General features: G+C 40.1%; 1 protein-coding gene across 3 annotated transcripts; it reads right to left on the bottom strand.

The window, feature by feature from the left end:
- Positions 1-1,034: 1,034 nt before the first annotated feature.
- Positions 1,035-25,913, bottom strand: LOC122398122 (polypeptide N-acetylgalactosaminyltransferase 5). Of its 3 annotated transcripts, none has more exons than XM_043397738.1 (9): positions 25,679-25,913; positions 25,139-25,262; positions 6,971-7,760; positions 6,533-6,851; positions 5,992-6,169; positions 3,856-4,036; positions 3,010-3,248; positions 2,774-2,908; positions 1,035-2,665 (listed from the first exon to the last, which is right to left on the bottom strand). In XM_043397738.1, exons 3-9 carry the CDS (start codon positions 7,575-7,577, stop codon positions 2,516-2,518), a joined length of 1,809 nt encoding a protein of 602 aa, XP_043253673.1. In that variant the 5' UTR covers positions 7,578-7,760; positions 25,139-25,262; positions 25,679-25,913; the 3' UTR covers positions 1,035-2,515. The 3 variants fall into 3 exon arrangements, with proteins under 3 accessions (XP_043253673.1, XP_043253672.1, XP_043253675.1); XM_043397737.1 differs by lacking the exon at positions 3,856-4,036 and adding an exon at positions 5,195-5,375 and having other exon boundaries at positions 1,036-2,665; XM_043397740.1 differs by lacking the exons at positions 3,856-4,036; positions 25,139-25,262 and adding an exon at positions 5,195-5,375 and having other exon boundaries at positions 1,036-2,665.
- Positions 25,914-26,549: the final 636 nt, after the last annotated feature.

The raw sequence follows: 26,549 nt of genomic DNA, 5'->3' as shown, positions 1-26,549 counted from the left end.
CAATCAGTTAAACAAGAAATATACATAGACCTTTTAAGGATTATTTTAGTACAGGAGTGACATTAACACAATGTACAATTTTTTCTAAATTTAATAAGTTTTTGACAATTCAATATATGATACATCAGAATCATAGATTGTTTTAAGCAATATTTCATAGTATATATATATATATGTCAGAATTTTATTATTACCTCAGTTAGAAAGTATATTTAAAAATTATTCTGGAGGCACATTGAAACCATAGCCAATTTATCTATTTACATTCACATTTTCTCAGAGTTCTGATGTATATATTAAATTTTACTAGGATTAGATACACGATCTCTTTCTTTACAATTTCGTATAGCGAGTTTCACTCTGTGAGAGAATTGGGTTAATAATGGATTACCTTGTATGCAAGTTTTATGAAACATGGACATATATCATTTTCTTTAAATTAATTAAGCTAACTAATGCTTAAAAATGTATTAAGATTTTAGAAAATATGTGAAAGTATTAATTTAATCATAAAGATTAAATACTATACATATACATTATTAATATGATTAGAGAAGAACCTAATGGAACATACATAGTTATTGTCTTTTAAGCTGTATTAATTTCAGAGTGAATTTTTTATTATAAACTATGAAAAAAATTATTTCGTTATACCAAAATAGTATTTTGGTATACATACGTAAATTTATGTATAAAATAAAAATTTTAAGACTACTTTTCAAATAATTTTTATGAATAATTGGGACAATATTCTGATAAAATAAATTAAAATGTAAATAGTAAAATAGTATGTATATACTAATAACAAGCAATTTCAATGGATAAATTTTGAGATTAAAAATGTGTTTACAAATTATTATTGACTTTATTTTTTTCTATGTTTATGAACTTACTCTGAGTTTACTTAAACTTAACTTTATCAGTTTAAACAACTAACAACTATCTACAAATTTTGCTAATACAATTCTTAATTCAACGTACATTCAAATAATGTATTGATTTAATAAAAATCAAATAGTCCTGTACAAAAATAAATACTATAGCTTTGCATGAATAATTAAATATATAATTATGCTGTAAACAATAATCTGTTGCACCATCACCATTCCTTCAAGTAACATAAAATTGAGTATATTCTTTGCCATTAGAATTGTCCTAAATTGAAATTTTAGAATCGTGTATAATATACTTTAAATATTATAAATGTAGTTTTTATGTTCGTATTGAAAGTTACAGAATCAGCTATACTTTTTCTCAACTGCAAATGCGTTTAATTATCAGTCAACATTTTCCAGACAAAGTATTTCACTTCGTCGATCGTCTTTTTTTTTTCTTGGACTGTGAAAAAATTATCAACTCGAATCTACTGTAATATAAGGGAAGGGCGCCAGAATCTAATAACAACATTTTTACATTACTTACAGGAAACTGTTCTCTATGTGTCTCACTCAACAAGTATATTGCACTCTAAAACTTTCGGCATATTTCTAGTACGTAGAAGATAAAAAGAGTCTGAATCCATTAAGAATTGTAACTATGCAAGATAGTAGGAATATCATAAAAATATTTTGCATTTTTGTTTTAAGAATATACGGAAGACACTCTGTCTTGAATTTAAGAAAGTATTTAAAATATAACATTACATTGAATAACAGTCGATAGTTCTTCATATTCTTAAACGATATTTCGTAAATGTAATCTCATATTGCTATGGCGAATTCAAGTATAAGTACATTTCTCCTTCCAAACAAATAAGAAGAAAATAACAACTAAATTATACGAACGAGATGCAGCAAGGAACTGTTAGAAATATCAGTATAAAAAGATTCAGTGCTCTTCCCTAATTGCTAGAAACTTGTACAGTATAAGTCCTAAATCGTAACCAGTAGTGTCACAATAATTTCACTTGCATTCAAACATTCACTCCATCATAATGGTGACATTTATGTCACAAACATATCTGTGGTTTACCACACTGATATATCTTGCAGTCATCCAGCATTGCACTCATCCCATATTATCAAATATGTCTCTCTTCTTTTGTATTAATAATGATTTATTTATAACAGTGGTCTGATATGCTTTCCTCTCTACTGTTTACTAAAAAAAAGTGTTCACATACATGTCTCTTCGTATCACTTGTATACATTCACTCACAGTTGGAAATATTTTTTTTTCTTCAACACTCTTGTGTATTAGTAATCAAGGCATACCATGAAAAATGGCAGTAAATACACGATACTGCTATTAACAGTAAATAAATCTTATATAACTAAAAGCATTAACTTCGATTTCTCAGTTTTAAGGTATAAGTCAATTTTTGTCGCACTGCCGATACCGTTGATATTTAGTGGATCGACGAAAGATGATACTAGAGTTTATGGAATATAATACTATTTTCTGTCTTGATCTTGCATGTAGAGAAGTCTCTCTCGACTGTTAGCTCTTGATTGTAGTATATTAAATACGACAACAAGTGTTACACACAGTTGTTGCATTTAGAAGTTAGTTGGTATTAGCTGGCTTGCCATTTGAATTTACTACGCATAATCCATTTCTGGCCAATGTTACGAGATTCGCATGGTAATAGAACAGGTTGTAATACATCGTTCGGGCGAGGTTTCGACAAACAATGCCCAGTATTAGTGTGTTTGATCATCTTTGTCTATAAAAAGATAAATGCGTTTATCAAAAGGACAACATTTACGTCGTCGTTATAATCCAGTTTAAGAAACGCTGATTTATTTAATCTAAATTCATATTTCTACCATACCTCCTCATTATAAACCCATGCTTGATTTCCACCCATACCATGGCATCTTACTATTTTGACAAAATCTTGGGGACTAGCTGCATCAAGGCACATATCATCGGACATAATTTGCTGCCGTTTAGTATAAGCAAATACCTAAAGGCAAAGACTTTCGTTAAAATTTATAATGGTCGAACGGATACATTTCTGCCACTAAACAATGATAAAAAATCATGTTTTCAAATTTCGTTACTGACCTGATTACCACCCAATCCATGACAATAGCTAATTCCAACATTTTCTCCTGTTCTTCTACCCATAGTGTCTAAACAAGATTGCGTGTCAACATTTTGTACATCTCCCAAATAGTAATAATCTAGTGGCATTGGAGATTCAGGGTAAATGTTCTCCAAATACCACCTGAAGCTTTTACACTTGAGACGTTCTCGCAGTTTAACTCGTTCAGATACATCTCCAACAGCTACATTTCGAGCTCCTATAAGTAAAATGATCATTTGAACATCGCTTAATTTGTACAGTTTTTAAATCTATGTGATGCAATAATGTGCTTGCATATATGAATTGTTCACTGAAAGTAGAGTGTGTCGGAAATATGTGCTAAAATGAAGGAATTGCCATGTGTGGTGTATTAATGCTGTATGCTTGCCCTTGGAAATAACTGCTACTGTACTGCAACTTCTATTATGATGTCAAATTGGAAAGAAAAATTTTCGTTTCTTTCGAAATTGATCATAAACTTCGAATTTAGTACATCAGTTTTTATTTCACATATTACGATCCTCTTTCTTTGGGTTTCATCTATTAGTTGTGACACTTTCTCATTTAAAAAATGCATGAAACAAACGGAGTATTCTTATCATTTTCCCATACATACAGTGGTTAACGGGTATCTGATATACATGTGGCTGGTACCCGGCTGCAGGAAGCTTATAGCGTTTGCAACTTATAAAAGCATGCCAATCTCCCGACAGAAAAAAAAAAACAACATGCTAGATAGATAAGCTGAAGAATACATAAAAGACACATAAGGACTCAGCGACATTGCAGTTTGTTCGTTTTCCAAATGCTGGTGTTAGTGCTACCTGGATTAATGTTGTAATAGAAGTACTTCCACTGGTCCAACCAGACCTCTGCGAGTCGCGCATTGTTGTGGTTCACTATCTTGCTCGTACCACCAGGGAACGTGTATGGTGTTGATTTACGGAATACATGACCGACGTGCGAGCACGTTGCGATTTCCAATGTCCCACCACACATCCATATCTAACCAACTCAGTTCTGTTAGTATGTTAGCAATTACAATTAAGAGTTCATAACATGATAAGAAAAAGAGCTAATGCATTAGATTTAGAATTGTTCAGACGGATCTCGATCTCCTCTGCAGTACCTATAATATAGTTTATAAATGTATCAACTAAAAGCAAAGAAACTTATTTTGTTAGTCGGCTGGATGGATGAGTGGTTAAGACTATACTGTAGTGTATAAAAATGAAAATAAATTAATTATATTCCTGTAAATCAAATTCAATGGCTAAATATAACAACTACATCCCAGAATCCATGTTGCATGTATAAACGTGTCAGTAAAAATATTTGGGGAAAAAGTATGTGATGTTTGTAGTAATAATAACATACTTATGTAGAAACACACGTGTTAATATCAAACTGTATGGTGGATGCACAAACAATGTGGTTAATGTCACAATAGTAAATACATTCAAAGTTAATCTTACAATCGAGTATAGATCGAACTACATAACTATGGGTGTTAATATTTGAAATGTTTAGTTTATTGTACGCATTGCCGACTGTAATAGAATTTATGGAAATTTGTTCATTGTGTATGTAATTTTACGTAACATTTGTTATGAGAAAACATGTCGGATTTAGTAAGTATATCAGTCAAATGTATATTTTCCTATAGTCAAAAATAGACAAGTTACTCAGGTGGTTTGTTTTGAATGCTTCATCCTGCATATTGCAATGAACATAGTAACGTAGTTATTACTGAAACGAAACAAACTAGGAAGAAATAAAAAGAAAATAATGTGTTGTAATATGCTCTCTCTTTGTATCAATAATATTATATCATAGCTTGTATCAGATACCCGTCCAGTATGTATGCATACCTATACATTTTTTAAAATATATTCCAACACTATACAAATGTATTTTGTGTCAGAGTTTATTAACACTATATGAGCACAAGCATCAAACGGCTAATCAATTTTACCTTATGCATTTTCTTTTTGTAGAAAAGCCATTTTCTTATTATAAAATTGCAATAATCGCACACTTTTCTGAAGCAAAATTGAACGATTAAAAATTAACTTCCTATTAAATAATCAACGTTGTTAGTTTATGGAATTCATGTAAGAGCAAAAGAAAAACAAAATGAAATTAAACACGTTATTATCTAACCTGGATTCATGGCATAGTAAAAATCTCTCCACTCATCCATCCAGACTTCGGCCACCCTAGCCGCATTGTGTAGTACTACTTTGCTGACACCGCCAGGGAATGTATATGGACTCTTGTCTCGGAATACATGTCCAACATGTGAACATGGACTGATTTCTAACGTCCCACCGCATTGCCATACCTACAAGGTACTTATGACTTCACAAATGAAGGTGAATGTATTCATAGTTAAACCCTCTAATTGGAATAAAAAATTTAAATCTTGCTTTTCTTTTGTACCATCCAGTATCCCAATACAAAATTATCCATTTAACACTAGACCCTCATAGAGGCGTTCACGTTTTAGTTTTACTAAATACAAATTACTCTATGTATACATTACGAAAATTAATTTCAATTTTCAACCAGATAAAGCGCACAGGCTGAAAGTTCTAGTATTAATTTGTAAACTACGATGTTAATGCTACATTACAGTATTACAATTTCGACGTACAAAGAACTCAATGTAACTACGACTGAAAAACATTATTGTAAAGAATCTTTCTACGAAGACAACGGCTGAAAAAGCAAACAAAAAAGTATGTTTACTCGAGCTTTCTCAAGTAAACAATATTTATTTTTCCTGGGAATCACCTGTAAATTTTATAGCCACCATAATCTGTATTAAAAAAATAATAATCAAATACTATACACTTTGCATTTATTATTTCTCGCTTGCTTGCGTTTTCTTTGGAATTGCACGATTTTTTTAAATAATTTTAATTAGAAATTAAACGTTGTCGTTAATTAATACTCACCCGGAAACTCATTTCGAGATTTTCACCGCCCCAAATGTCCATGCCTTCGTCGTACGCGCCCAACTCGTAAAAATAGTCCTTATCGATAGAAAATAATCCGCCAGCCATTGTCGGCGTTCGTAGGGGAGCAGTTCTATCTCCTAATCTTCTGTCCATTTCTCTTTGAGCTACTCTGTACCTTGAAAGTTCAAGACATTTGGTATTATTCTGATAACTGATAAAGCTTAGTCTCGGTAACCGATTGTTCTAAATTCACAAATAGATGTTGTTTGTCGAGTACATATGAATGTTTCATTTAATTGGAGAACGAGTAATTCCTGCTTGTTTCTGCCTCGTTCATTTATTATTACAAAAGAGTTAATTGTCTCGAACAACAACGAATGTTTTAATTGCAATTAAAATTGGACGAATCAATTGTTAAACCGATTGTACAATTGATTAAAAATGTAATAAACGAATGCTGTATAAGAAGACAATTAATTATCAAGTAGACACAGTCGGGTTTAGCTTTAGTTCAGGAAAATAATCAATAATTCCTTACCATCTGAAGTTTAGTTTCCAATTGAAACCACCCCATGTCATGTCGCTGGCTGGAATATATTCGAAAGTATCGTCGCTGATTACGTCAATGATGGGGCAGACAACCGTGGTTCTGTCTTCAGCGATCCTCGAAAGCAGGGGTTCCAGCCAGCCTTCGGTGCACTCGCAGTGCGCGTCCAAGAACGTTATAACTTGACCCTTCACGTGCTTTGCCCCGAGCAGTCTGGCTCTTATTAGGCCCGATCTTTTCTCGGTACGATACACATACGTAGGGACGGGTAACGTTTTTACGTAGTCCTCCAAGTCTTGCTTCAAGTGATCTGCGGGTCAAGCGTTATGTAATTATTAAGTAACACGAACGAGGCTGAATTTGTCTTCTTCTAGTTAAACAAATATATTATCTTATCGCAAATAGTTTACGCGTAAGGTCATATTTCACCTTGTTCGCTTTTGTCGTCCACCAGAATGATCTCCTTGAGCAAAGTTCTGGGCGATCGGTTTATGACCGACCAAACGGTCCTCAGCAACGTGCTCCAAGCCTCGTTGTGGAACACAACGACGATGCTGGTGTCCGGAAGGTACTTGTTGTGCTTCTTCGTCTTGCATCCCTCGAGCCTGATGTCTTTCAGGGACCGATTCAAGGATATCATGTCGCTGGCCATGATATTGAACTGATTCAGCTTGAAGAGCTCCTGTTGCCTGGCCTCGTCCTCCGGCGAAATGTGCACTGCTGCGCCCATCTCGCCAGGACTACGCTTGTGCTCGCGCACGGCCTTCGCCGGCCTCCAGAAATGAAGCTCGGACTGCTTGTAACGTTTCTTGCTCTGATGGCCGGTCGGCTGAACCTGTTCCTCCTTCAGCGCTTTCGGATGCGGCAGGCTCTCCTCCGTCAACGTCTGCTGCTTGTTGTTCTCCGTGCAACCCCATCCGGACCCTCCGATACAGTCCGAATAGAGCATCAGCACCATCACGTCCACGAGGAACCATACCAGCGACGTGAGCAGTATCACTTGGCACGTGTGAATGCGAATCTTGAAACGGAACATTTTATGACGGGGCTTGTCACCTTGTACCCTGAGCTCATCACCCGATCTTCGCAGCCGGAAGTGCAGAGAGGCCTGACGGGGATCCTAACCGGGGGAGGGGGGACTAATCACAACCAAATATGAGAGGTCGCCTTCTTTTTTCGGGGGAATCACATGACTACGACCTGTGCCCAGGTTCGGTATCTGGAACAGAACAAGACGAAGATTATTGCGTACACGCGATGCTATCGATGACTTTTCATTTCGACGGTGTGATCTTTTCTTTTATCGAGCATTCGACACCTCAAACGAGGCTTATTTCAGCTTACAAGCGCGATGTTATGTTTTTGTAATATAAAGTGTTATATCTGTATTTAATTTAAATTACGATTGTATGTGTAGATCCTTCTGGCAGAGTTCGGTAGCATCATCCCCTCAGAAAGAAAATAATGCGCGAGTACGCTATCATTAATTAGTTCATTAAAACTGTGTTCATTCTCTACTTTAAATTGTAAATGTTTCCATTCCTTTGTATCCAAATTAATTTTTATTTCTAGATATTTTACTCCACAAAAAGGTAACAAACTGAAAAGGAAGTACATATTGCAAGCACGTACTTTTCTGACAAAAGCTTGTTAAAGTTTCGACCAATTAGATCGCGTAGAATGGTTCCCGGAAGGCGGTTTCTCCCCCTCTTGGTATCGCGCTATTAGCCCGCACGATGCACGCATGCTCCGTCCAAATACGTCGCGCAGAGTGGGGGAAGCGTTTCGATCCCGAGGGCTGTTACGCGCGATCTAATTGGTCAAAACTTTAACAGTCTTTTGTGAGAAAACGGTTCGTTCGGGGCATACAGTTCCTTTTGAACTTTTTTACCGTCTCGTGGGGTAGAATACACGGAAGTAAACACAAAGCTGAATTTATTTTTTAAATATTCACGAAACCTGGCGACAAATATATTCGATCCTCGAAATAAATCGAAACGATACATTTCCTCGTAGCAGGTTGCGTTATCCAGAAAAATGAATTTGGAAGTGGTATTCTTTTCTGCAGATGTGCTTCTTGTTGCATCGTATCATTGGTTCGTAAACACGGTGCATATTTGTTATTCTTTTCGTACGGCTCGACGGAGCCCGGAAGTCACGCGAGAACCGACTGTTTATTTATCGGGTACGTAATACATAAGACGATTTACCATTATCGATTCGTTTCTATTTGCTTTCGGCGTGCACGCGAGAGCAGTGCCACTGTTCCCTTTTCCTGACGCGAGAATCCGAGCTCATGGCGTTGCACATTCTTGCATTCCGCGCGCTTCGATTCTCGCTCGGTGCAGATTTGATAACGACCGTCTCCCGCTGGGAAGTCGTTGATGCATTCAGCGGCAGAATATCGCGCGGAGTCGCAAGAACGGAGCAGGAAATTCATTTGGCGGATCGTCATTTTCAAGAGAACAATGAACGTTCTATTCCGCGTTTTACGCCTTTTTGGTCAGCGAAGAACTGAAAGACCGACTCCCACTGGGTCGAACCGCTTCTTTTTTTTCTCCACGGGCGTGATAACAGATAAGGGGAACAAGAAAGACTTTGACTTAATCAAATATTTTCCGCGGGGAGAGGCTCCTCCTGGATTTTAATTAAAAATTTTCCTTCCGGGCAAGGAGTTCCGCGACGCCGATCTAAATTGGTTTCTCGTCTTCGACCGTTTGACCGTATCTTTGTCGGAAATAATTTTCTGCTTGCGTATGCTGCAAAACCGCGCTGATAAGGGTATCGTGGCGGCGAGTCGAACGAAATTTGTTGCAATTGTTGCTTGCTTTACAGTTCGTAAAGCTGCAAAAAGAAACCGGGACGAACAGAATGTAAAAGTAGAACGTTTGAATTGGTAAAATTTCTCTGTGCTTGTTTTAGAATCTTCGAAAAGAACCGGTGGCACGAATTTCCCCAAAATTAGTTCCCCGCTGTACCGGAGACGAATTTATTTTTTACAGACGTCAAGGCGAAATAAAGAGCCAGAGGAATAGAATAAAATTAGCTGGCTTGCTCAGATAGTAATAGAATTATTCCTTTATAAGATTCATCCAGTGAATGTAGAACACGGGAACTGAAATAACTGAACCTTTGACGACAGAAAGGTCTCGGTTCCTATTTTACAATCCATCTTCCAGAAGAAACAGATTAAGACAGCTGTTTTTGAACCTCATTATGAATTTATAAAGTTTAGAAAGGACAGCAGGAAATTAATAATCAAATCTTTGCTGATAGAAACTCGATAGTCTTTTGGCCACAACATCCTTAAAAACAAATTCTTGAAACTGCTATCATTCCCAAAAATGATTCTCAGTATTTAGATAATGCGAGATAAGATAAATATACGAATGAAATGTTTTTAATCATGCCAAAGTATTCTTATTAAACAAGTATACGCAAGTATTCTTCATTCATAATCTGCCATTCGATGAATCGCTCTTACATCATGCTGACATAGCTCTTGATACTCCATATCATTCTTAGAAATGCTGCTTTGTTCTTAAACGCTGCAGAATGTGATAAGTAGACTTAATGGGAACAGAAGAAAATTAATAGGAGCTGGTGCTTATACAAGGATTTTGAATTTTAAATTGCTTTTATTTTTCAACATAATCTACTTCACTTTCAATATATTTCATACAGTTCTGTTTGTTGTAGGTAATTGTCGACCATCGAGAAATTCCTTCAATTTTTAAGACGAAGCATGTAAACGTGTTATAAGAAGCTTGCAAAATTTTTGCTGGAATTGCCAAAGATTCGTTGGAATTATTGGACTTTGCACAATCTTCAGAATGGACCAAGCACAACTAGGACAACTAAAAACTTTTCTAACAAAGACAGAATAGTCCTTCGGAGACTGTCTATACAACCATTCGGAGACCGACTTCGTCATTGCTCTTAAATTACTTCTTGATCCCGACATCACTCTCAGAAATGACTTTTCCTTCGCAAACATTGTAAACTAAGATGGAGGGTCACAACGGAAACGGGAGAAAATTAATCAAAGTTACTGTCCTAGAATTTTTACTTGTGACATGCAGACATGCTATAAAGAGGCTAAAATTAATTTGATGGTGTTAAAGATTCATCAGAGTTATCGGATATTTTGCAAGATGAAAAGGTTACCAGCTCTAAGCGATGCGCTGTTGAATTTTTAAAGCGCAGAGGTAATTTTGGCCCGAAATTTGGAGTAGCATTGGTTCAACGACTGCTTTTGCTCCGAAGATAGCTTTTCTCTTTTCAGACTTTATAAAATAAAATAAAGTGACACGGCAGGATTAGAAGAAAAATAGCGCCAGTTGGAACTTGTGCAGTTCATAAATTTTGCGAATGGCCTGATATAAGTGAAAAAGCTGCCTGTAATTATTCAAGGAAGAATACATTCACAGTGCAGAAAAACGGAGGTAAAAGATACCAGTAAAAATATATATTTTCTAGGGAAAGACGGACAATTTTTCAAGGACTCACCGCACAATATTTCAGAGATCAAATCCTATTATTTCTTGATCTCTCTATAACTCATGCTCTTTTCTCGAACGCCACAAAGTAAAATAAAGAGACGCAGCTGGATCAGAAGAAAAATATTGCAGGTCATAACTTACAAATAAATTTTATGAATAGCTTGGTATAGTTGAAACATGGAATTGGCAAATAAAAACACTGATCGTACTATATTTCATGGAGGAATACGTTTCTCGATGCTTGATCTCGGTTATCGTAGTCACTAAACGACTTTCTCTTTCTTCTCAGATGTTGAAAAGGAAGATAGAACGACGCAGAAGGACCAAAAGAAAAGCTGTTGTAACTTATACAGTTCATAATGACTTGGAGTTACTTACAAGTGAGACCGTGCGATTGGAATTCATGAATGAAAATGTATCTAGTCGCCCTTCAATTCGAGGAAGAATTTTTCCAAATACTAAATATCTGAATATTCTTTGACGATAGCTCTACAATCGAGTTATCATCGCTTTTCCCCAGCGGCTGAAAAGTAAAATGAAGAAAAATATTGTGTACTACAACTGGTACGGTTCATAAATTTTATGAATGGCGCGGGCGAAACGTGGAGTGTAAGGAAACTCCTTCGATAATAAAAACGTTCTTGATTATGCTACGTTTCATGGAAGAATACGTTCTTAAATGCTTGATTTAGCTATCGGTCTCGGAAACGACTCTCGTTCTCCGCGCGGACGTTGCAAAAGAAGATAAAGAGACGTAACGAGAACAGAACGAAAGTTTTACCTGCGTCTATTACTTATACAGTTCGTAAGCTTCTTAAGTCCCGCGGGTCGACGAAGGCCGTGCCGAAAGCGAGAAGCGCCGCCGGCTGTTAACAATGATTAAGCGATAGCGACAACGTGGAAGTGTTCCGTGGAAATTCTCCGGAAACGTCGCGAACAACGCACCGCTGGTCGTGACTTTAACGAGGACGTTCCAACGTCTGGGAAAATGATATCGCGGCGTGCCCGCAATGCCTCCGCCACCGATACTAATTAATTAGCAGCTGCTGAATAATTCACTTTCATCGCGATAGCTAGCAGACGGGGTAATAGTACCAGATAATTGCACACCGCTCGGGGAATAACGGAAATGCCAGGCTGCGGATACGCCGTGATGGAACTTTCCCGCTTTTCAACCATGGCAAGACATCCAGGGTCTCCAATGACCCTGGACAACTCATTTTACTTTGTATCGATAAAAATGTTATTTTTAGAATCGTAGAATCGGTTTATATTTATCTCTCGAGTGTTTTGTTATTCGCTAATGATTCGCGTAAACATGTTGCTCCACCGAAACGTAGGTAGTATGTAAGTGATACAAACTCTTATAATCAACTTTGTAGACTGGTCCGCCAGGATTCAATTTTTATCTGACCGATCTTTTCTTCGAGGTATACCGAAACGTGGACTTGTTGGACAGATCCGGTCCAGAGTGGACGACCTCGGAAGTCACTCTCGACAGAAGTCATTCCATAGTTAATATCAACCTCCTGCACCGAGCTCGCACGTTCCAGGCATTCGACATCGCCGCGCGTTTGCGCAAGTTTTGCCCAAGAGTCTGCCACTGGTCGCTGCGGGGCTGCTCGAAGTTTGATGAGCGTGGTTCGAGGACTCTGTTCGAGGCTCGAACGCAACCCGCCGGGCAATAAGCGAGGACGACCCGGGCAACTTCGACCCGGTCGACAGGGAACATCAAACAAAATATGCCGGCGTCGACTTTCGACCGCGAAATCGTAGCAAATTCGAGTTCGAGTTACATCGAGGTCGTTGGATAGGAAAATCGAGACGCGCCCGCGACTCTTTCGTGGCACTTTTTGACGCTTTGAGACGGCCGAAAATAGCATCAAAGCTTTCAAAGCTGTTTTACAGCAATAAGATGCGAAACCAAGGCAGAGGGTGGTGAATTTTCGCATAAATTGGCGTTCACCTCGGGCTGCGCGTGTTTGGAGCTCGACGAACTTGCAACCCTTTTCTTTTACGCGATGGCTTGCGGTTGCTCGATCTTTCTAGGGTTAATGGGGGTCGGGTGTTAAAGTAATTTTGTACTTAGAACGTAATTTTGTTATCTGAAGTATGGAGAGTTGTTGAGTCTCGGGCTTATCGAAGGCTGTCGCGTATCTGATCCAGTAAAAGAAAGATCATATAAATAAGATGATAACTTTTATACGTTTCGAGGTTGGAAAGTTTGGATCTACGCGACTTTCGAACAGAAACGACACGGCGGAACTTTTTAACGACATCGCGAACAATAGGACAATTTTTACAACCCGGGGATACCGTTGTAACGGCAGAAATTGCGAGCGGTTAGAAAAGTTTCGCGTTTAATTCGAATTTAGAAGAGCCGCGGAGTACCTACGGTGTCCCGGAATTGTTAATTACGGACTCGAAGTCGCAGGTGCTCCGAGGGGCTCTGGCTAACCGAGCAAGTCATGCAAATTAATTACAACACTCGCCAATTTTTTCTTCCCTGCTCCTCCGCGAGTGACGCAAAATTTTTCGTAACTTCGCCGGTTTTTCGCAATCAGTTGTTGCACTACGGCATAAGATCGTGAATTGCGACAGCGAAGATACTTGGATTCCAAGATTATTCCAGTTTTCACAATCCCACGCGTTAATGTATCGCACGGTTGCTAATTAAATATTCCGAATACTTTAACGAATCGTAAAAAAATATGTGAATGTATTAATTCGTTGTTACGCGAGCTCGCCTGTATTTTGAATCGTAAAATGGACGTCTCTAGAGCTCTCGTAATAATCGGACGTTGCATCAGAGAGCGGGTAGTAGTTAACAATAAATTCGAAATCACGGCGAGTGCCGAATATCTCGTGGAAGACATCGGTGATTTCGCAAGAATGAGCCCACGCGGAGGATAGGAAGGCAAATTAGCGGAATAATAACGAAGCTAGGATGTAATGCACTTGTGCAAACGAGATACGAAAATGGAAACTACGGCGTTGCTCAATCGGGGGGCTCGGGTGTTCCGAGGTAAGGTTCTTCTCCCAAGCCAGGGGGACAGAATCGTAGTCGATGAAACGTCGATCGCACGCGGAAGTTGCGGAATCGCGGGGTTAATTGAAGCCCCCGCGATCGTGAATCAACCTAAACGCATCGACGACCGCAAATCGCTATTCTTTCGTAGCCTCGTTACAATGTAAAACGGCCTATAATATTCCAAGAAATAATTTACGGTTTGCTGTCTCGTACGAATATCGCTGTCTGCGCTTGAATGAAACGCAAAGAAACGTAGTATTACAAATATCTTTTGCAACAATACCGAGGGACACTATTCGGTACCGTTTCAAGTTTCAAGTATCGTTTTCTTTGCGGTTTCCCCGCGATTAAATTATATAAACAAGAACGGTTCGAGTCGGAAAGATAACGATAATCGCACGGTTTTCCTAAAAACGTGAATCATCGAAACGCTCGAAAGATACGTGAAGCAATAAAAAGTCGGAATTATCAAAAGAAACACAGAGTACTTAGGCGGTTCGTTCGAACGTTTAACTCCGTGTTTCTTTCGTTTGCATCGCGACTGTCCCCGCGGAGGAGTGGAAAGAGTCCAAAACGTGGATAAAAATAGTTTTATCAGCAGCCTTGAAAATCGCGACGGTCCTACCTCTGTGAACTCTGAATCACCGAGCAATCGTGGCTCTCGTATCATCTTAACGCGTCGCGATAACGAAACGAGACGACGACGGCGTTTAGTCGTACGCAATCAACGATTTTCCAAATTATGGGTGCTCGGTGGGCAGCCGTTACGAGTCGAGCCCGGTAATATAACGACACGGAGAAATCTGTCGATATTACCGCCAAGTAATATCGTGAAATTCTATTCGTGGGAGGTGCAACGATGCGAGAAGTATTGCTTTGGAGTTCGTGTCCTTTGACGATAACACCCACACCCACACACACACACGCGCGCGCGTGTACGTTTTCCGATATGCGAGTATCGGCGAAAAGAAGCCTTTCTCCCTCGATCGTTGATTGGCTGAGCGAGAATTCGAACGTTCTACTAAATTTCTGGCCGAATTAATACGGGTCGTAGGATTCTCTGATGTCGGAGATCGCATTGCCCTATCGATTCTCACTCGATCGCGAATGTTACTCCCGCCTGATTAACGAGAACCGATGCATGGATTAATTTCGCTGAAACACGAGTGACTTTCGTAATTTTTAACTACCGAACAACGTCTGGAATTTCTCAGCGCTTCGAATATTTAGAAAATAAAAAAACGTTTCGACGTTACGCTCGGATCTGTTCCAATACGATTTATATATTACAAGCTTTTTATTGCATCCGAGACCGGTCCCCTTGGTCGAGAACAAAATTGCGAAACCGATGAGGATAGTTTTGCACAGAGTTGAGCAATATTTTGTTCGATTCGATAGTTAAACTTTTTCTGTTGCGAAATAATCGATTCTATTGTCGAAACTTCTGTCTCTATACTTTTAAGGGTGTTTATATTTTGCTAGATTTTTTTAAATGGCCACTCAACCCGAACCGAAACGTTTGTCTCTATTGTTATGGCTTCGCCCCATCATAAGGAATTTATTATCCGTTCCATTTTACGTGTAGATCGCACCGAAGAGAACCTAAAAGTAAGATCGAAACGTTTATGCTTAATAAAGTAAACTATACTCGTGAAAGCTACTTTCTTCATTTATTTGTTTGCTCCGTTGGACACGACGCGATAAAGCGTTTCTCCAAATCGTGTTTACTTAGATTTTCCAGAGCGTATAATACTATAATGCGGATTAAAAGAATCTGTTAGGACCTCTACTTTTAAGTCCACTTCAAGACTAAAACTCAAATTAAACTAGAGTGAAGATAAAAAATGTTTTTGTATTAACAAACGATATAACAAATATCGTTGTAATTTTAGTCGAACTCTGCTTTAATTTTGTATTTCGAACTAGCTGCTCTTCGTCAATTATCACGTGACTGAAAGTCACGTTCAGTACATACGCGGCATCAGTGAGGCAAATACCATAGATCGTAATTACGATAGTCACTTGTTCAAACATCATGACGAATCTTAATTTATTTGTTTCTCATTAGTGCGTTCAGTCCCCTGTATTTAACGAAATTACGTTACCAGCTACTATTTTATCAGTCAGTATGTATCTTCGACGGTTTTCGCTAATTTTGACAACGTTTAATTAGCCGGCATTATATTATACCAACTTGTTTGTTAAAAATCTCCATTTCCCTCCGATATTTAAAAGTTAGTGCCCCTTAATTGGCTTGATTTGAAAAATGTTCATCTTTCGATAATTATTTCAACTTTTAGAACAACCGGAAGTCTAATGGTGGCAAATTAGGAACGTATAGCGTTAAAAATTTCCTTGTTCAGTTGATTGTACCTAACTCCGAAGTCAAACTCGCGATAAATGACACTGTTATGCAACGACGCTGCACAGGAAACTGAAAATTTGCACGTTTAGATTAAATACTCGAGGTTACCGAATGCAGGTTGCAATTTGTTTATATCCTCGCTGTGATAACAGCGAGGCTATCGGGAATTTTAGCTATTAATCAACGATGTCTTTTCATTAATTTATTATAAATATTTTCACGGCACACCTGTTGATAAGCAACGAACTAATTAATATTTCAGCTTGACTAAATTTGCCTGACAATAAATTTAACGATTCCTCTGTACTTAAAACGAAGAATAAGTATACCCGTGATGTAATTAAATGCAAACATGACAAAATTGACGAGAATATAACACACTACGGTCTACATTATCGCCATCTTTCATCGAAAATTTCTAAAATAACAATTATTTAATTTGTTTTCGTGAATGTTTGTCTTCCACTCGGTAACAGTTCACTCTGGCTGTCAGTAAACGAACATTCTCTTAGTAAATTCTCGTTTACGTTTCATTTGATCGATCTGTCTAGCGCTCATTTGTAATTATAATCTCTTACGGTTCATGTTCGAGTTTGTACGAAGTTCCGATCGCAAACACGGGCCCCGCCAGAACTCGAGTTTAACAATGCAATTTCCATTTCCCTGCTCCGCGATGATGGATGCGGTGTACACCATTTTCGAGACATAAGTCTTCGGGCAGGAATCCGAGAGCGAGCCGCGAGTTCCTCGCGTATTTCTCTCCGGCGGCAATAACTTTTCCAGAAACACGTACAAAACGTTCGGCCCGACGCGTTATGGATTTTACAAAGCGTTTCAACTTCGCGGCGACGTCGACATCGCGCAATATATCGTCGAAACTATAACTCTCCGTCAATTTCGCGGCGCGATGCAATTTGAAATTCTCCACGGGCCAGACACACCCGACTCGAAAACTTCTGCCCGAAACCAGTCCTCGGTAATCGTTTTCCCCGAGAATCGATATTAATGGGTCACCGTCGAAAAAAAAATACCGGTTTACGATTTTATCCGAGACATAAATCACTATGGGTCCTATACTATCGATGAACACTGGGCAACGATGCTGCGGACAGGGCGTTCGAAGAAGCACTAAACATCCTTCTATGGTGCACTGTATCCATACCCTATCAAGACCACAAAAGGTCGATAACATCTCGTATCAAAGAACCGTGGAACTTGAAATGAAACTCTGGGAAATTTCTTAAATCGAGTAACAGATGGTGGAAAGATTCCCCCAATAGAAGAAATCAAAGCCATTCTAAATAGGATCTAGATTGTCCACACTGTCAATATCCCCTGTCCCTCGAACATATATTGTTATTTTCTCCCACACTCGCCAAAAAGGGACAAGATGTTCGGCCACCCTTGGGAAAAATTTTAATGAGAAATTCTAGAGGCCAAAATAAGACGAAAATCAAGAATACTAATTTGTTGATCGAAGCTTCGTTAAAAAGTTATTAACAAAATTATTAATGAAATTTCTCCACCTACACGAATTTTTTTCTCGAAAGTGAGTAGGATTTTGGGGATATATCTATTCACCAAAAATAATTGTAATTGACCCCCGCAGCCAAAAATATTTTTTCCAGAACGATTTGAAATTTTCCAATCGATATGTAACTTTAAGCGTTAATAACATTTTAACGAAGCCTCAATCAACAAATTGCTATTCTTGATTTTCGTCCTATTTTGGTCTCTAGAATCTCCCATTAAAATTTTTCCCAGCGCTGGCCGAACATCCGTTCGATCGTCGAGTGTCCCGAAGGTAGGGCCCGTTAGGTTGCCTCACCGATGAGTCCCATTAGCAGGGCCCATACGAAACCACTTCTCCCCTCTCTTTTAACCTTCGGTATATGCCAACGGCGTCTATTCAGCTCGAATCGACGTTGAGAAACTTTGATAAAAAATGCAGGAAAAATTGCTCGTTTCGAAATCCACCAGGTGCTCCGTTCGCCACCGTCTGAGTACACGTACGAAAAGAGGCGTCGCCCCGTTTTGTTTCCATAGAGCAATCAATTTTCTATCGATAGAATCGCGTTTCAATTGCGAATAGATGTGACTGGGGAATCAAACCCGCGTTGGTACCCGCACGTACATCGACTACGGTGCGATACCCGGTTCAAAAATGAATGAAAATTGCGGAATAAATTTCTGTCGCGCGAGGCTTTATTTTCGGGGGGGGAATCGATTTTGAAAATCGACCGGTCGTGCGCGCGCATAACCGAGATTCTGCCGTGCCCGAGCAAGTGTCGCGCGTTTTATTCACGCTGTTGAAACAACGCTCGCGTCTTCTGTTAATTCAGGTGTTTTTTAACACACGTTCCCGAACAAAAGTTTCAGATTTTTAAAAACTAGGACAACGCAGTCCCTGCGCGAGACCGTTTCTTATACAATTGTTTCGTTCGGTGCAGCGGCGAATACGCGTTTGCATCGTTCCGCGTGTAAAAGTGTTAAGGCGAGGGTATTAAAAATGCAATACTTTGCGAGATACATCGCGTTTTACGGCCGGGATGTTACTATATACCCGGCCGGTGTTCAAAACGTTTCGCTATGAGCGCTTAGACATTTTATTACCCGCTTCTTTACGTTTTTCATTGCATTCTTAACACGTTCCCCGCCGAACCAATTTTCGACGACTTTACGTTCACGCCGCGTGGGTCGTATGCGTTCCACGTTGTCGGGAGTTTTGCTTGTAATACTTGTAAGACTGCAGGAAACCATCGTTATCAAGAAAGAGGAAGTAGAACGAAGCAACGATTTTTATTTGAAATGTTTTCGAGAACGCACTTGTTTACGTGGATTATAAAGAAACTTGAAATTGTGCAAAGGAAGGTTTAAAAATATACTTTAGCATATTTCGTCTCAACTCGCTGAGCAAACCCGGAACCGCCCTTGCTCATCTCGTTGGAAGTATTTTAAATTGCATCGCCGCTGAAGCGGGACGTCATCCAATAAAGGTGCATAGCGTGAATTCTAAGAAATTCCGGTATCATCGGTCATTTAAAATGCCATCTTGTTTCTTCGTTTCCCTTTTTACGTAAATTATTTTTAAAGTCGTCACGAAGTTCTATCCCCTGCTTTCTAGAGCTTAGTATCGTGTTAATTATATTTCACCGGCTCTCATTATTTTTCTCACCGATCCACGAGACCCAGAGCCTGCGACAATTTCTCAGGCAATACCGTATTCATCTATTCTGATTTATACAAACTTGATTAGTTGAATATATGCACGACCGATTTTCTAAGCTGTTTCACACGATAGCGAAAGGACGTAGAAAAAAAATTGCGCTCAACGTTTTCGAATAATTTACGTTATTTGGTAAATCAAAGCAACAACTGTGGTACGTGTTTATAAACTTGTTTCACATATCAACCAACCGGATAATAGGTGGCATGTCCAATTTCCGTGGGTGGTCCTGATATGGTCGAAGAAAGACATAACTGGAGCACAATTATTTGCTTCCATCAGTGAAATTACATGAATTTATTTTCATATTTTACCAATGATCACCGGTGGGAGGAATTGTGCTCCAGTTATGTCTTTCTTCGACCATATCAGGACCATCCACGACAATTGAACGTGTTAATAACTGCTACTTATTAGAGTAAAATATAAAAAATATAATTTTTTTAGAGTTATATGCCTAGAATGACGCGAAAAAGTGGAAATTTCCCGAGTGTCCTATGTCGAGCGTGGAGTTAAAAAATTTCCCAAGATTTCGGGACAGTCGATACCGGCTATTTAAAAACTTGAATACAAACGTTAAGTCAGCTATAAATACATTTATAGTCTGATTTACCAGAGAAGACATGCGAGATGGCCGGGAAACTTGCGGCGTTGCCGATTGTTCGTTTACCTCTTGGCCAATCGTGTTCGAGCACCGACTCGTGCTATTTTCCGTTCTTTGCACATGTTGCTATTCTTTTTTAAGGCGCCAAAATCCCCGTCATCTCCATGGTGACGACCTAACGACGATTCTCACGAGGAGAGTTAAAGTTTCGCATATTCTATAAAAATATAATTTTAATTCTCTAACGTAACGTAAGAACTACCTACCCGGTAGGTTAATGTTCCTCATAATTACGACACGTGGCTGACATAGGGTATTTTATGCCCGCGCGTAATTTCGTTACGAGATCCCCGAGCTTATGACGATCATTGTCTCCAGAACTGAACGAGATAAAATTCATTTTTGATCGAGAGATTCAACAGAAATAATCCTATTTCCGGGCGCACCGCAGTCATGGCCGCGCCCCTATGTAACATGCGGTGTCCGTGTCAATACTTGTACCCGTGGTAAAACGAGCCATAAAGCGAACCGATCCAATACAACGGAATTCATTGCGCTGTCATTCTCGCGCGATGCAGTTCGCGCTATCGCGCCGCGAGTGTAATTAACACGCGCGACGATTTAAATTCTCGCGCCCTGATCCATTGTTTCCCCCTCCCCGTCGCTGGAAATTCCGACCGTTAAAAATCGCGCCCACTCGCGCCACTCTGCCCGCCGCAGTCCACGATCGCGATCACGTCGTGACTTATTGGGCGAAGAAAACGTACCGGAGAGTCCACGAAGGGACAAAAGTGACTCGTGTACACGGACCGAGTTCAGTTCTTTGTCTAGAGCTGACAGTATTATTGCTTTGTAATCTATATGGTCGTGGACACGATGGTTGGCGAGGCGTTTGGCGTGGCCAGGGATCGCAAACATACGAGACCCGCGTGAACAAATAAAATTCATTTGCACGGTACGCGACGAAAGCGTAGCGCGCCATTATTTGAATATTCATTTTACTTTGAATATAACCTCTACCGGGACCATTAAGTTCATAGCATTTTTGTTCTTCGAACTTTGTATAAATAAGTCAAACGAGATTCGAGGAAAAAAAAATTAATAAAACGTAATAATAGTATTTACGATAACGAATATACTTTTGGGTATACCTCATCAGGAATAAAGTTTTACAGGCAGCTGTTACTGATTTGTTTGCGTAAATCGATCTAACATGCGACATATGTTCTATTTATACTTATCTATATTTGATCCTAAGAGATTATTTGCAGATATTATGCATACGCTGATGCAAAAATTAAATTTAATAATAAAATGCACGACAAATATCCACCGGTATTTTAAGAACTCGAAGCTTCGTTAATTTCCATGAATTTTTAATCAAAAGCCATCCACGCCCGACGATAATTTTCCGCTATCGCCATTAAGCACCGTTTCCAACATTTTATCTTACGTTTCAAGATTTGCAATGCCGGTAGTACTTTCAATTATGCTGGCGGAGTCCCGACAATACCAGCGATACAATGAAGACCGCGGTATCGTACGAATACCGTTATTACGCACCGCTTTATACGGGTCACAAAACCGGCGTAAAGTTTTCCGGGTAATGGAGAATGGATTAACAATGGAACACGTTCAGGAAATGCACCGAATGATTGATACATTATTTCAGAATTGCCTCGTGAAAAATTGATGCTGTCATCGTGACGCTTTAATGCATATACTTCCCACTTTCGAGCAGAATCAATTATCCTTTATTCGACATCGACACGAGGATTCACGATTATTTCGTTTCTTAACGCGTATCAATGTAGTTTACGATTCCAAGCGGAATTTTCTACTATCCTAAGTCAGGGGATCGTAACCTTCCCGGGCAAAAAGAGTTAAGAAAAAAACCGACGAATCGCACACACGCATAACATGAGTATGTTAACGCGCTGCAAGTGTTCTGTTCGTTGGAATGATCCATCTATCGTACAATTAATAGACCTAACCTATCGATCGAGTTCAATGTATCAAGTATCCCGCATCTGACAATATGTATGCCGTAACGTTCGAGCACGTAGTGTTACAAATCGAATAACAAGAGGTCCGCGTGGTCCATTGAAAGCTGCGAGTAGTACGGGTCGAGTGCCGCGAACAATTCTCGTTTAAGCGCAACGAGCAGTCTTTAAAGGTTTCGAGAACGAACGGCGATAACCCACAGCGAGCAAACGGTGTTTCATAAAGTTCGCGAATAATAACCAAAGGAGAAATAAAAAGAGATGTCAGACGCGTGAGACGTTGGGTATTGTGCGTGGATAATTGCGAACGCCACCGGCACAGTTTACGATGCGCTACCGGAGGCGTGGATTTCTACGAGACCTCCAGTGAAATCGCTCCTTTAGATAATGCTCGCGAGGACGCGCGAAAAGTAACAGCCAGGCCTCTTATCATTCAATTACCAACACAATCTACGACCTTGCGCCTTATCGGTAAGATGGAACGCAACTGTTTACCAGCGCGTCTATGCACTTTTCCTTGTTCTCGCCTATTTCGTAACTTTCAACAAGCTTGATCAAGAGGACTTTGAAAAAACAGCATTTCAAAGTGATTTCAATTTAAAAATGTTATATATCCATTTTGAAATTGTAATAACGAAGTTGGTAAAAAAAAAATCACCTAGCAGCTACATATATATTCTTTTTGAAACTGTGATAACGAAGTTGCTCAGCGAAAAAGGGTAAACAAAAATCACGTAGCAGCTATGTCTACGAAATGAACGAAGCTTTAAAAAAGTGATGTGCCTTTGAAGTTTCCTGGACGAAAAAAAAACTACGTTTCGCGTCCACCAATGTAACACAAATTGCCCTCTTTACGCGGCCCCGTAGCTTGTTCGGTGTTTTATTTCGCTTTTCAAAGTCAGTTCGTGAACCGCCGTCTCGTTGCCCTCCGGCAGTTTATACATCCATCCTTTCCTAATGTCGTAATGGTTACGAGAGTCGATAAGATCCTATTACATGTTATGACCGTTAACGCGTACGTTTAAAATTCCGTCGCGTGGAATTAATCGCGCGAGGAACGCGACGTCGATGGAAGAAAAAGAGTTGTCGCGGGGCCGACGAATTCGAAAACGCGGCGGATGTAGTGCATAAAATATGAGGCCGCTCGACACTCTACCGCTTCGCGCATAATTAACGCGAGACGAAGAAAAGAGCAATCCGTGGGGATACGTTTATGGCAACAGAGGTAACTCCCGCGGCCACGTTGAAGCGCCTAATTCCATCTTTGTAACGATACAAAAAAAGTGGTTAATTGCCAATCGTTCAACAAGTATAATTCCTCGTTGCCAACGGGGGAAAAAAGGAAGACAATATTTTAGAACCAATTATGTAGTCAAGTTGACTAATCTCGCACGTTCTACTTTCCAATCCGCGACAACGCGATTATTATCTCGATGTGAATCGCTCGAAGTAACCTTATCTGTTTTTTTTTTAAACACGTTTTTCTAAAAAAAAATTCTCATTCAATAGAAAATTAATTGCAGGATAAGATTCCTCTTCGTTGAAAATCCTATATCATAGTACTTGCGCGGTAGTACGAACGTGAATGGATCTTTTGGTAAATATTTACCGAGAAGTTGTGTCTGCGCGCGATCGAAAAAGTGGGGACGTCATAATTCTGTACAGTTATGTATACATATGCGAAAATTTGAAACCCAGCGGATGAAAATCTCCGGTCCCCTTTTTGCAGGTTAACTCTATACATTTTCCCTGTAAACGCGCGCGTAAATTGCGTTTAACCGTGCAATTTCATTAACGGACGTACAAAATAATCATATTAATTGTTGAAACGAACGGGCGCGCTTTCCGTCTGAAAATGCGGACGCTATTACGTCGACCTCACGTTAATACTCAAGCATCGAAAATTCATTTACCGTGGTACTGCACGCTACACGCAATTTTCCCAAATACCTGTACACTATGCTTTACGAGTAATGAAATTGTATCGCGTTCCGATTAGCCGCGCGCAGATCGTTCGCGTATTTATCGTAAACGTTAAGCTAAATTTCCTAATCGCTCCATTATCGTTCCGATACGATTTCGCGAATATCGTCTTCGTAACGAGTAACAATAACTTGGCGGGTCTCACGCGTTTCACAGTAATTGCGTTTCCAAGCCTATTGTATCTGTGCGGGCGCTGCAGCAATGGGAATAGTTGGTCGTAAACTGCATAAGGAGAGGATCGGATCTGGGTACACGTGTCCTTGCAGGCCGAGCGACGCGTCGTCTTTAACCGGTCAATTCGCTCATCACCATGAACGAACTTCACGGCAAACCTTTCACTCGTATTCATCATTATCAAAGTATGCTGCGTTTGCCTATTTAACAGTCTGGACGAGGAAAAAGAGAAAAAACTGGCTTCTCTTTGTGAATAATTTATCTTAACGAATCTCATTGGTATTCATCGGTTCGTTCTCGTTCTCGTTCGTTGTATCGCCGATCGAATTTTATCGAGAACGATTTCGAACGATGCTTTATAACGTTTCACGGTTAGGGGGGCCGACTGCGGACCTTGGGAATACAGTAAAAGACGAGCAGGTGTGCCGCATTCCTTTAAACGGAACACCGACGTAGCCGGCGGAATAAGATTACTCGTTCCACGACTGGATCAGCAAGAGGAACGAATCGGAATTCGCGTGTACGGTGTTATCGAACGCGTAACGTACCCACCGTAATATAACGTGGACAGTGACGAACCGAGAAACAATCTGGCCACACGTTCAGATAGAAACGAGTAAGGCCGCGGATATATCGCGCAGCACCGTTAAGTCGCACACCACATGGTCGACTATCGGTCGCGTGTCACTCGACTTAAAAAGACATTTACCCAGTTTTATCGTGGTCGTGAGTGCGCTCTTTCGATCGTCGCTCGGCCAGCCTCCGGTTCAGCCAACTGTCTTGTCCGTCTCGGCCACGACGTAATTACCACGAGCGTCCGACGTGTTTCGATTCTAAGATCCAGCACAGAAATCTGTTAGTAAACGCACACACTGTAGCCACCGGTGCGGAATTCGTTACAGGCATGTAACAGTTCTCGGCTCACTGGGGTATGTGCACGACGATCCCGGACACAAGAAACGTTTTACGATCGACGGTGCCGCGAAATCCGATACCGACGAAATGTTCGCGTAGCACGAGATTCACGGAACAGGACGAAAGGAAAGCAGGACGCAGAGCGCACACACGGAGCCGAGGGATCAGACTCGCGAGAGGCGCCAGGTGCGAGCGGACGATCGGTCAAACTTGAACGAGTGCACTTTTACGCGACGAGGGTGCTCGTTGTCGCACGCGGACCGCTCCCGTGACTGCGTGCGACTGCTTTCCACGGACGAACGGGTCGATTAGCACGAATTTCATTGATACACACCTCTTATGACCTAGTAACGAGAACGCCTCCAGGTGCACATCTCGTACGCAGCACATACGTATGCATTCGACACTGCAGAGCCACTGAACATCGCCGAGGTTAGGGCATCGAAGTGGGGACACCTGTTCGACATTCGTAGTAGCACTTTCTACGCTCTCTGACGGCGGTGCGTGGCCGCCTATCGATAGCAGCTACGAACGCCGATGTACGCACAATCGAGAACCCCGTCGACACAGTCGAGATTTATCGGACGCGAAAGGACTGTTCTGTGTTCTTCATTCACGGTCGACTCACTCTCATTGATTCCGCAATGGCGACTGTCGCTCCGCGTATGGCCGTTTCACGAACCATTTTCGTGATTTGGCTTTGTTGTTAATGGAAGAATCCTTTCGATATGAATTTCAGTTAGTAAGTGTGAACTTAAACGATCTACAGAGTAGATCGATCGTTCAGTATATTTTTCTGTCCACGATTTCAGGAATCCTATGACCCCGTTATTATTTTAGAGTCACGTACAACGTGACTGACAGAGTCCAGAAACAGATCGCAACGCTGCACTTGGTACGGAATAGAATTTAACATGAGCACTTCTAGGTCACATGAAACCCGCGATTTTCAAATGGAGAGTCCATAGCAAAGATAAAAGAACTGTTATATCTGTTAAACTGCTAAAACCTGTATCTTGACTTTAGAACCATACGATTGTGCAATGCGTAATTAATTTTTGATCAATACTTTTATCGATGTCGCATCAGAAGTAAAATTCGTGAATTTGCTAACATTACCGACGTCGATGAACGGGTTAAATATGATTCATAGAATCATTGTCTTTAAGCACAGAGTGCGCTGTAATACCACTGATTGTTTACGT

This window comes from Colletes gigas, unplaced genomic scaffold (genome assembly GCF_013123115.1).
Source record: "Colletes gigas isolate AHSC1104 unplaced genomic scaffold, ASM1312311v1 Colletes_gigas_Sc00011, whole genome shotgun sequence".
NCBI lineage: Eukaryota > Metazoa > Arthropoda > Insecta > Hymenoptera > Colletidae > Colletes > Colletes gigas.
The sequence above is the reverse complement of the archived record's forward strand: the minus strand, read 5'-3'. Positions and strand labels throughout refer to the sequence as shown.